Here is a 12,079-nt window from a genome sequence, read left to right on the forward strand (position 1 = left end):
ATATTCCTTTGAGGCAAATCAAGTGCCTCTTGGAGAAGACTAGAATGACACCACGAACACCTGGATAGCAGACAAATAGAAAAAGTGGGTCAATTTCTCGAGGGCAAATAAATTCTCCATCCTTAAGCTTGAGTGTGTATAACCCTTTTGGTACTGAGGAAGAGGAGGAGTTTAGCAAACAATCTGGAGACTTGACCTGGTGTTACAGTCTCATTCGCATATGCCCAAGAGGATTCATAAATTACCAGCTTTACTTATTTATTGACAAGACCACAGCCAACTATTTTCTTTATTGCCAGAACCTCATCAATTTTGTTTTTGGTTTTTGCTTTTGCTTTTGGTCAGGACTCCAGAAACTTTTTTTTCATCAAATCACTGAGTATGAACAGCAGAGGAGTGATTTCTCTCTCTCTGTGTGTGTGTGTGTGTGTGTGTGTGTGTGTGTGTGTGTGTCGTTTTTAATAAGTTTCTGAAGGAAAGGTATACATGAATATAAGAAACGAAAAATGTAATCAAACTCCTTAAGAAATATAACTAAATAAACAGCAGCAAAATCTACCAAGATACTCTAACACACTACAGTGGTTCTCTAAATTTCTCAAGCATCTGATGGAATCTCCATCAAATTGCTGTTCCTTATCCTCAGCCACCCCAACACCTCCCCACTAGAGTTTCTGAATTAGCAGTTATGTGATGGGACTCAAGAATTTGCATTTCTCAGAAGTTTCTCGATGATCCTGATGCTGCTGGTTTAAGGACTGCACTTACAATTCACTGCACTAGAGTATGAAGAACACAATTCTAGTTTAATAGAAAAGACTACTTATCTCTCACAGCTGGAACTGTGAGATTGAAATGTCTGTATTAGGGTTAGAATAGAAATTTTCCAAGTGTTTCTGCTTGAACTCTGATCCTGGATGCCATGTGCCTATTCATCTTCGGCTAGAGTGGAGTTTTCCTTCCATAGAGGAAGTGGTAACCAATGGGCAGTCAAGCAAATGTGTGCAACCAGGAGTCTGTTCCACTTATTTCTCCTAAGGGGTCTCCCCTGCCTCTGTGTTACAAGACTGTAAGTTCTCTTCCCTTTTCAACAGCTCTTCAAAAATATCATTGTGCATGTAAAGGAAGATGTACCCGGAGCAAAGCCTAGCCTCCTGCAGGAGAGGCTCTTCGATACTCAATACCTGTAGATCATTGTAAGTGAACCACGTTTGCCTCTCAAAGTCATAGGCATCGCTGATATAATGGCCTGAATTTGGGGTCTTCCCAAGATGGCTGACAACAGCAATGAGCCGATAGGGATAGAGATTGCTCATCTTAGCACTGCTTTTTGGTTTTGTGGCTTCAGTTTCTGACTTCTCCTTATCTAAAAATTCTTTGTTTCCAGAGTGTTTATTAGAATCTGGTGCCCCTTGGGAATTCTCATTGGCCTCCTGGGGATTTAATTCTGCAGGTCTTCTGAGTTTTCTTCCGTTCCACTGGGCACGTGGCTTCAAGAAGGTTCGGAGCAGTGCCTGCTGAAGGGCTTCTTCATAGATTTTCATCCAGTCATCCTGCTGGGTCTGATTACTCAGTTTTTGGAATTCTTTTGTAGTTCTTTTTTTTTCACATCTATAAACACCTTCAGCAGTCTTAGTGCCACTCTTGAAATTGCTAAGCTTCTTAGTTGTCTCCGATTTCTTTCGTTTTAGATTTTTAAATATGTCTTGAAGATAACCTTCTGCAAGACACTTGTCTGGACCACTGGTGGGTTTACCTTCATCTTCCTGGATCTGAGAACGGGGCGTTGCTTCAAGATCCGTCATTAAGCCAGCAGCTAATAGCTCTTTTTTGGGGACTGCTCCCTTTCTTAAGTTTACCAATTCAGACTTTGTTACATTCAGTTTAGGACGTTTCCCCAGGTCTTCTTTCTGTTCTCCCTCTGACCCTTCACAGAGATTCTGGCTTTTTTGTGGTTCAGACTCTTTGTCTGGTCCAATGTGTGGAATCAGGGAATCATTGGATGCCAAGGTCAGCTTTCCTGAATACGTTGACAGAAAGTGGTTTTCAAAATTCAGGCTTTGAAAGACTTTTAGGATTTGGAAATCCCTAGTAAACACATTCTTGCTCATGGGAAAAGGCGGTTTGGTACTTTCAGTGCAATGAGACGATACCTCTAAACACGTGGAAATAGTGACTTCCCGGTCATCCTTCCTTAGGGACCAAAACTCATTAAAGATATAACGTTTCAGATGAACAATAAGGACCCTGGGCAACCTACTAAATTTGTGCTTTCCAATAGAACTCTTATGCTTACATTTCTCACAGGTATACTCAAGGTCTTCGGTTCTGAAGAAGAGATCAAAAGCAGACTGAATAGACAAAGGAAGTGATTTCATTCCTTGTGGAAGGTTGATGGAGAGATAATTATTCACTTCGNCGGTCTTGAGAACAACATGACCACAGCCTTGACAAGTAATAGAGCGCAGCAACTCAAACTCAAAATTACTGATGACAGGGCAAACGAGCGCTCGGGTGGCAGCACTTCCAGCAAGGATCTGTTGAGCTGGATTCCCCTCTTCAGATTCAATTTTAGCCTTCCATATGGTGTTTAATTTCCCCATATTCTCTTTCATCTGATCTAAACAGTGACCTAAAAACTCATGAGCATCATTTTGTACGTTGCCAGAGAAAATCTCTGCAACTGATGATATGGTGTTTTTAATGTTCATAAGTAACCTCTCCTTGATTTTTATGTTATAAATATCTTTCAAAACAAACAGCTGTGCTAAACATATGCTAAGAGCATCAAAGGGAATTTTACCCCATGGGAAATCCTTACTGAATAAATCATCAGTAAACGAGGGAATTGAAAATAAGGTCTGTAAAACTGTGTTCATGTAACAGGTGTTTCCCAAATTGGGGAGGCCTTGCAATAGTTTCTCTGGGTAGAACTCAAGGGTCATCTTGAGTCTGTCCCACTCTGACTTATCGGCATTATACTTTGCTTCCAACAAAAATGCCAAATATATTTTCTCAAAAAGCATCTGGAGAAGACTAGAGCTATTCAGGTAAGGGTTTCCAGTAGAACTGGTCTTGAATAACTGTTCAAATTTTAATTTCTTACTTTTTAACAATTTTAACCTGAATTTTTTCTTCTTATAGTGGCTTACATACCCCAAGGGATTTGTCTTGGCCTTCTTATCTCTTACACAGCTAGCCTCTTTCGGGAATTTCCCATCCATCTCTGAACCAGATGATAACATTTTTTTCTTCTTCCCATGTCCATTTCCTGGTAAATCATAGCAAGTAAGTGTTGATGACTGTGATGCACACAAAGGCATTTGCTGAAGGTCAGGTGTTCCACTTCCTTCTCCTGTCTCAAAAGGTCCACTACTTGACTTATTACACGTTTCGTGAAATGCACTTTTGTTGCTTTCATTCTGTGTTGCTGTGCTGGCAGAGATCCCTCCATCCTTAACATGTTTCATGGATGGTTGAGTATTATTTTGACGGAATCTATCCAGGAACATCTTCAACTCTTCAGCATCTCTGGAAGATAATCCTTCAATAAACAAGAAGCTATTATTTTGGAAATTTAAATGCACGCGATTTTGGTTTTCTCTAGAGGATCTAAATACCACATTTTTAATATTGCTTAGTTGAAAAGTTGTATATTCTCCACTGCTGAAACAGACCAGCAGTCTAATCTTCTTTCTTTCCACTGATCCAATGTATGCTTCTTTGAGCCTAGACATCCCCATCTTCCTGCTCCACATTTGGACAAAGCCGTGTGCCATTATAGTAGCCATACTTTACAAATACAATTCAGGTATCCTTAATTATTGATAATCTTGAAGTTCCACTTTGTTTTGCAAGCTCACTTCTGGAGACAACACCAAAATAATGATTCTTTAGTTCCCTATAAGAATGGTACTGTTTCTAGTGTTGGTTTTATACTAGAGCCTCTTCAGGTTCTGGATGTCCACCTATTTAGTGATAAAACCAATATCGTCTACGAGCTGTCCATAGTTACCATGAGGGAAGAATCTTGATTTCCACGCCAAGGCAGCTACTGGAAAAAAAATCAAGAAAAATCATTTATGCTATTAGATAAATGCTTGGATAGAACTCACATTCGACTCCCATACACTAAATCTCCTTTCCACTACAATACTAGATTCCATTGTGATTAATTTCCCCACTTCAGCTGAAATCATTAAACACTTGGAAGACTTTCAGTAAATAGCTGAGAGCACAATGAATAGTGTCTCAAGTGTGTGCATATAATGTGCTAATCCTCCTATCATAGAATGACCCCACAGGGCAACCATAGTAAGTAAATACGAGAGTGGAGGCACTAGGCAGCCCTCAAACCAATAACCTACGAATAGCTCTTAATATCCAGAAATCTAGAGGACTTCATACGCAGGCCACAAAAATGTAAATCAATCTACCTCTTTCCATTTCCAGTTAGGTGTGAAGTCCACACATTCTACCCCATGTGGGAGGTCTAACCTATCACTGCTTAAAGCAGACATCAAAGGCTTGGCTATCTCCAGCCCCAAGAAGCCAAGATGACCTGGTATACTCTAAGCAATCCCAATTCTTCCAGTAAGTGTGGGAAAGGCAGAGAGAGAGGGAGACCTAGAATCTGAAGCAGGCTCCAGGCTCTGAGGTGTCAGCACAGGGCCTGACGCAGGGCTTGAACTCAACCGTGAGATCACGACCCAAGCCGAAATTGGACGCTCAACCGACTGAGCCACCCAGGTGCCCCTACTTCTGTTTCTTAATACGTCATTATATGGCCTGGGGAAAAATTGGTAATGCTCAACATGGGTGAATTATGCACTAAACAATACCATCTTCTGGACTTTTAGTCCTGCTTTCCTCATACCTACAATTATGTCCATATTCACCTGTCTAAAGTGGAATCACCGGTAGATTCTCTAGGTCAGTGTGCTGCGGAGACTGGTCATGGGGCCTTACAGTATAACTGGACCACCAATACAGGCAATGGGAAAATCACATGGAACAACTTCAAATAGGCTTTCAGTCTTATATTCTGTTTTCCAGAAAATACTATCTGAACACCTTTAGGACATATATCTAGCCATTTATGGACAAATACAAGGCATTTCATCCAGGGTTAAATTGGGAACCTGGACAAGTGAGTGTGAGATCTGTTTGTGCTCCAGACTACATGGAAATTAAGACTATAGAGCAGCCATTTTTATAATCACAGTCTAACACTGTCCTTCTGATTGGCTAGAATTGCTTCCACACTCCCTCCAATTACCTCTTGCAACTGACATGAAATGCCTTACATGCACTTCACACAAGCTAAATTAGGTCAATTTCCTGAAATAACCCCATTTCTCTACTCCCCAGGTGCCTCGCCTACTAAACCACACGTTGAGATACGTATTTTACAAGTTAGGTATACCAAGTTTACCTGACTCAAGCCATTTTTGGCTTGAGAAATTCACAGCCATCCATTCTGAACTTCAGTCCAAGAACTCCCCAAACAAGTTCTCAGGTTTGCAAACACATCACTCATGAAAGCATCTTAGCTCCTTTTAATTAGTTTCATAAAGTTATAAGTCTACAACCCCAATTCTTTACATATTAACACTTCCAAGCACATACTGCCTGCTTTGGGACAAGCCAGATTTCCCTGGAGATTCTGCTCAGTACTCTGTAGGGTCCCTAACATCACCCTAGCAGAAGGTAAATAAAAGGAGACTGTCAGATAGCAAATCACTGATGAAAGGAAAGAGAAGTTCCCATCGGGTTGTGAGGAACACGACCAGGACGGTGCACGAAAATCTCCACAACCTCCATGGAAGAAATCACAGTAGAACTGAAAGCTTAACACCAAGTGCTCTAAAATAGGACAGAAAAATATCAATTTAAAAAACTCCACCATGGATAATTCTGCTTGTCATCCTATATCAACTACAAATGGTTAAAAAAATATAGCCAAATGTCCCACCTTTCCAAAAATGTCTGAAATGTCCTATGTGAACATTCACTAAGCTTATATAACAGCCTGTGTTCAAGGCAAGGACAAAGTCTTGAGTACTAAGTGAAGAAACTCTTCCCCCAAACCCTAACTGTTCTAATATGGCATTAAAATGGACTTCAGGTACAGTGCTGCTAACAACCAAGACACCATCTGTTGGTAATGAACACTGATCTCTAAAATAGAATGGATCCTCCCAACACCCATCAGTATATGCCCACTGGTATTGAGCACTGCACAAATATGTTTTTAAAAATACAAGGTTTAGTGATTCTCCTGACAAAATATTTTCCATCAGGCCAAGTCGAGACTTTAGGTTATGAGGTATCAGAGATCAATGTGCTGTTCCTCCCACGCCCACCTGCTTCTTCCATGCTTAGCCCTCCACAGGACACACTGGTGACTCCAAAGAAGTTCTGTTAGTAACTAGCATTCCACTAACACCATATCCTAGAGTATTGGGCTCACCGACAAAAGTTAAGTCTAAGAACTTCCTGCCCACTGTACATAGGCTGGAGAGGCAGATATANTTTGAGCTAAGTCCCTGTAACTCGAAACCATGAGGAAGGATCAGGTGTACTTAATCACTCAAAATTTAAAATTTCTGAATAATTCTATAGGAGACTCTGTTAGCACTTAACACTACAGATATTTGCATCAGAAAGCATGCGTCCAAAACTGATGGGAAGCTATGTTTTCTCCTACATAGTAAAATACTCTTCCTGAATCTTATCGATGTTACTAACTTGCTCAGTAAACCCTGTTGCTGTGGATAATACCAAAGGAAACTTCTGCTTGGTCCCTGTCCAAATTATCAAAAACTCAAAAATTGGTGGAGCATAAGTTAGTGAGATTTTTGTTTTATCAAGTCTTTATCTATCAACCTCTGTTCAGTGAAGTAGAGATTGCACCCATCCATACACAAAAGTGCATATGCATCCAAGTGAGAGAATGATCGTATTTATCACAGTGGAAATAAGACCATAAAAACATTCAAGCACAGCAGCAGATTCAAGTTGTCTGGATTATTTACAGTCCACTGTCCTACTGCAGATGCTAAGTAAGAGTTTAAATTATCTCCTCTCCCCCCCCTCCAGAAAAAAAAAAAGTAAAGACAAAGTTTTCATTGTTCCTATTTCAACCACTTGATAGAGAACCTAAAACCCCAGAATGACTTCCAGGCTGCATTCAAAAATTCTGCAATCCCAGCTGACCCGTATTTATCAAAAATTGTTGTCCATTCTTTCTAAGGGTAGCTGAGATAACCTAAAACCCTGATGGCATTTCCACCCTCTGCCTTCAACAGCACAGTTAAGAGTCATGTGTTTCCAAACTGATGTGTCCCTACATCATTCCTTCTTCATAGTTCAACGTGGTTATATTTCATTCCAGGAGACTAAAGGAGACTTCGTTGAGCCCCCCTAAGCATGGAAAGTAAAGATTAGGAGCCATCTTGCTAATGTGCAGCTGAGGGGTCTAACCACTTCTCACGTTCCTGGCTAGCACATCTTAAGTTTCAATCCTTTTCTTGATTCTGCCTTGTCAATCTAAGGCTTTTAGGGCTTCTTTGATTGCTTTTAGAAGATTTTCAACTAAAATGTATCCATTTTCTACGACTCCACTGAGAGCACTATGTGACTACTCTATGTGGCCTAAACCAGGCATCCGCAGTATTGATACTCCAACTCCATTCAAAAGTTATGAAAGCTGAAGTGTTTTTCTCGTTTTACCCACAAACTCAGTCCATTCAATGCGATTGGCCACCTACTAGCGCAACACACCAGGCTGGTGGGTATCAAAGCACAGACAGAAACTCATAAAGCTACACCGTTCTGATCAGACTGGGAGGCATGACCTATGGGGTCAAGAAGCTGACCATAAGGTTAAAAAACTCCAGGTAGAAACGTGTGCTTCCTTGTTAACTCACTAATTCACTTTACATTGACCTTCTTGGTCACGGAAGAGTTGTTGGGCATCTGCTCTACACTGCAAACTGTGATTTCCGGAGTGTGTTCCCAATGCTGTGTATTGTGGCCAGTGTTCTCAGGGACACAAAGGATGTGAGAGTATTCACTGTACCTAAGCAAGATGGACTGTAAATGTCATCATCGTGTAAGCATCATAGCTTGAAAAGGGCCTTGCTTCCAATGGGGACAAAGAATCTGGGAAAATATCCTTCCACTGCCATTTTCTACAGCTTGACACGAAGTCAGGGTGGGAGCAGCGTTTTGTCAAAGAGAGTTATCTTCTGGAGTGAGATTTCCCAAGCCTCACCTCGAAGAAATTAGCCCTTGGGAAAAAATGCCTCCAAGTCCAAAAACCCAGAAGCCCAGTTAATAATTTTGTATTAAGATAGCTTTATGAGGACTTGTGAAGCTTTTGGAGTATTTATTCTCTGTATCCTGGATTTGTAATTCCCACCATTCATGCTTTCATTATCTCAAGAGCAAGAAATACTTGAAAGCCAATGAGAATGCACCCTTCAAATTTGAATATGCATTTGTCATTCCCAAAGCATTCATTACAAACGGAGAAAATCTGGAGATATTACAACCTGGAGGCAGAAGAATAAACCCTAGAAGGTCCTTTGGGCCCATGACTACAAATAACATCTCTATTGTCAGATCTTTTCCACTGATATCTTATTATGCTTGTCATCATCTATATAAACTCAAGTATGTGTTTATTTCACTGAATGGGTGGGGGTCAAGGTGCAGATGGTGGTTTGGTACAGGTGGTGAGTTTTAAATAGCACTGCATTTCACAACTTCTTACATTTGAAAACATGTGGAGTGAAAGAACAAAGACGAACCTAGCACATGGTGAGAAATCCTGCTCAGTTATCCTAGCAAACCTCATTGGATAGAAATGAAGGACCCATGAGGCAGTGTGCTAGTCTCTATATGCAGTCAACAGAAAAGACAGGGCCACGTAATTACCATGGGCGTTTCCAATAATTTCTGGGTATCTCTGATAATCACAATCAAGAGCTCTAAAAAGCCAAACAACTTCAAGTCACATTTATTTTAAACTCAACATAGCTTAGTGACCTTGGCTAAGCCAATTCCACTATCAGGGCCCATTCGACTAACTGGAAAGTGATCATCTAAGATTCCTTTGAGGACTCCATTCTATAGACTATGATTCTAAGTAGGATATACTTAATCATCCAATGTGATGGGAAATCCAAGAAAATCCAAATTAAAGATATTCTCCCCACCAATTAGATGATGTGCATCAAATCTGGGCTTGGAAACTATGGTTGCCATACAAAAAATACTATACGGGGAGTAGGTAAATATGCTGAGTTTGGCAAATGGGAAGAGGGGATTCTCAAAACCCAGCTGGCATTCATCTATCCATTCAAGCCTTAAACAAGTATGTATGGCATACTAGCAAGCACTGTGTTAAGCTCTGGGTATGGAAGAATGAAAAGGAGGAAAAAACCCACAGTCTCATAAAAGTCTTCCTCTGGCAGGAAGATAGAAAATGTGCACACCAAAAATACATAGACTACCAAATGGTTGTAACTGTTAAAGAAAACAAAGTTAGGGGACCAGGGTGTGCCAGCAATGATAAGGATGTGCTTGCTGCCTTCTATGCAGTGGCCTGGGAAGGCCTGACTAAAGACGATGACATGTGGCGGGGTCTTGAAAGAATCGAGGGAACAGACAGACAGATGCAGGACGCTCCAGGCAGAGGGAGAGTAAGTTAAAAGGCCCTCATGTGGGCGTGTGGTTGGCATGTTAGAAACAGAGAGCAGACCAGTGTGGCTGGAGAACAGTGAAGAGATCTGAGGAGAAAGAAGGTGTGCAAGTTTTGGAAAACAGCAAGAGCGCGAATGGACCAGAACCCTTGCAGAGCAACACAAAGGGCCAACTTAAGGCCAGTGGTCACGAATTTACAGTGAGACCAGTCAGCATATTTGCGTTTTTCTCCAGCTATATTTAGTGGCCTGGCTGCCACCGCGCAGGTGTGTAACAGGCAGAACCTTATATATAACTTTCCTCGGGATTCTGCCATTCATTAGTAACCACGTAAAAGGAGTTAAGGGAGCCGAAGGTGTAGAGAAGGGAGTAATTACAAATATGGCCCAGAGAGGGTAAATGGAGACAGAAAACAGAAAACTAGAAACACCTAATCTCAGGAAACATTGGGGAGTGGGGCAGAAGCATCACAGGGCCAGGAGTTCAGCTCTCATCTCAGTAGCTGTAATTCTGCCCCCTGCTTCTAAGCAGCGGTCAACTGCCTGTAGACCTTTCTTCTATTCTTCTCCTGCTTTCCTTTCTGTTCTTCTGTTCATTCCCACCCTGGCCCCAAAGCGGGAAGTAACTAACGGGTAAGTGGGGGCAGCTGCGTGTTAGAGGTACACGGACAGGGCTGGAGGCAGGCACAATCAGACTGGGGAGGAGAGGAAAGGAACCCATCCCCTCTCTTTTTCACACTCCCAAGTCTGGGTTAAAGGTCAACACATCAAGAGGCGTGTTGCCTCTAGAGAATTGGCAATTAGATCCTGTCGTCATGTTCGTTCCCGGCTTCAGTGCGCATGGCTTTTCAAAATGACTGGATCAGGGCAGACTCTGCTTCTTTCTCCCGTTTAAAGGTGCATTTCTGCACTCAGCAAATGTCCGAGTCATTGTATAGCAGAGACATGCCATTATTTTGCCTCTTGACATATACTGCACATAAATCTCTCCATAGGAGGCCCTGACCAAAATGGGAAGAATTCTCCAGAGTAGCAAATTGTTCCCATGAACTATTTAGGCTTTGAACCTTTTCTGAGAGACAGATCTGGCAGAGCTTTTTGTTGTTGTTCTTCATTCTTTTAGAACGATTATGTCAGTGCTATTAATAAGACATAGTTGATTAGGAAAACAAAATGCAGATTATTTTCCGTAAGTTAAATATGATCTCGTTAAGAAAGAGTGGCGTCTCATGAGAAAGTGCATGCTTGTTTCATTGAAATTATGATAAATGAGGTTTTCTGGAAATTAATTCCTTTTCTCCTACTGCAACCCTCCTAGTATTTTGGAGCCCTTTCTGCGAAGTACTGCATTCGCTTGATTATTCACTTGTTAGCCAAAATATTTGTTGATACCCAGTCAATTATGGCCAAGAGCCAAAGATGAAGCAATAAAATATCCCTGACTTCAGATCGGTTGGGAGACAAAGATATAAAAAATGGCAACACAAGGGGAAGCGTATCAAGTAAGATACGGAGAAGTCAGTGTTACTGAAGAGTCCTTGTGTTTTCTGCCACTTCAGCTGCTTGTAGCATCTTCTCTCTGCCTGGAATTCCCTCATAATTACCCTGCCTTTTTGTCGCAGTTCTACCCTTCCTTTTAAGTCCGAGTCGTGCTTCGTTCAGAAGATTTCCAGGCCTGAGTTTTTCCTACCTCAGAATTCACAAAGCATTCACTCTTTGCAAGACTTGTCACTTAGTCTGTGCTGCCTTGCGCTGCTGCTCCTGTGACCTGATCACAAAGTTAACAGGCAGCAGGGAACCATGAGTTTGTTTTCAATCTCGGTGGAGTGAAACTTTTCTCTGCTAAGGGGAATCATAAAGTCGGGTGAGTAGGAGTCCTTTAAGGGTTGGGCCCAAAGAATTCTAACTTTCCTCAAGATGATAGTGTCCAAAGTTTCAAACTAAGGACTGGCTGGGCAAGAAAGGGTGAAACGAAATTGGATGGAACTGTTACTGAAAGAGCAAGCTGACCCGGACATGAAGAGCAGGCTAAGGGTGACAGGACACCACACAGGTAAAGACTATTTAACATGTTTGAAATGCATACACACAGGGGCGCCTGGTGGCTCAGTTGTTAGAGCATGTGACTCTTGATCTCAGGGTTGTGAATTCCAGCCCCATGTTGTGACAGAGATTACTTTTTTAAAAAGGGAGGAAAATGAATAAAAAAATAAAATGCACGGGGCGCCTGGGTGGCTTAGTCGGTTAAGCGTCCGACTTTCGCTTAGGTCATGATCTCGCGGTTCGTGGGTTCGAGCCCCGCGTCGGGCTCTGTGCTGACTGCCAGCTCAGAGCCTGGAGCCTGTTTCAGTCTGTGACTCCCTCTCTCT

At 41.7% G+C, this 12,079-nt stretch overlaps 1 protein-coding gene across 1 annotated transcript; it reads right to left on the reverse strand.

Moving 5' to 3' along the window:
• Positions 1–531: 531 nt before the first annotated feature.
• Positions 532–3,791, reverse strand: USP26 (ubiquitin specific peptidase 26). Its single transcript, XM_077760814.1, has one exon. It carries the CDS (start codon positions 3,789–3,791, stop codon positions 1,035–1,037), a length of 2,757 nt encoding a protein of 918 aa, XP_077616940.1. The 3' UTR covers positions 532–1,034.
• Positions 3,792–12,079: the final 8,288 nt, after the last annotated feature.

The sequence above is a fragment of the Crocuta crocuta genome, unplaced genomic scaffold (assembly GCF_008692635.1).
Source record: "Crocuta crocuta isolate KB4526 unplaced genomic scaffold, BGI_CrCroc_1.0 scaffold475, whole genome shotgun sequence".
NCBI lineage: Eukaryota > Metazoa > Chordata > Mammalia > Carnivora > Hyaenidae > Crocuta > Crocuta crocuta.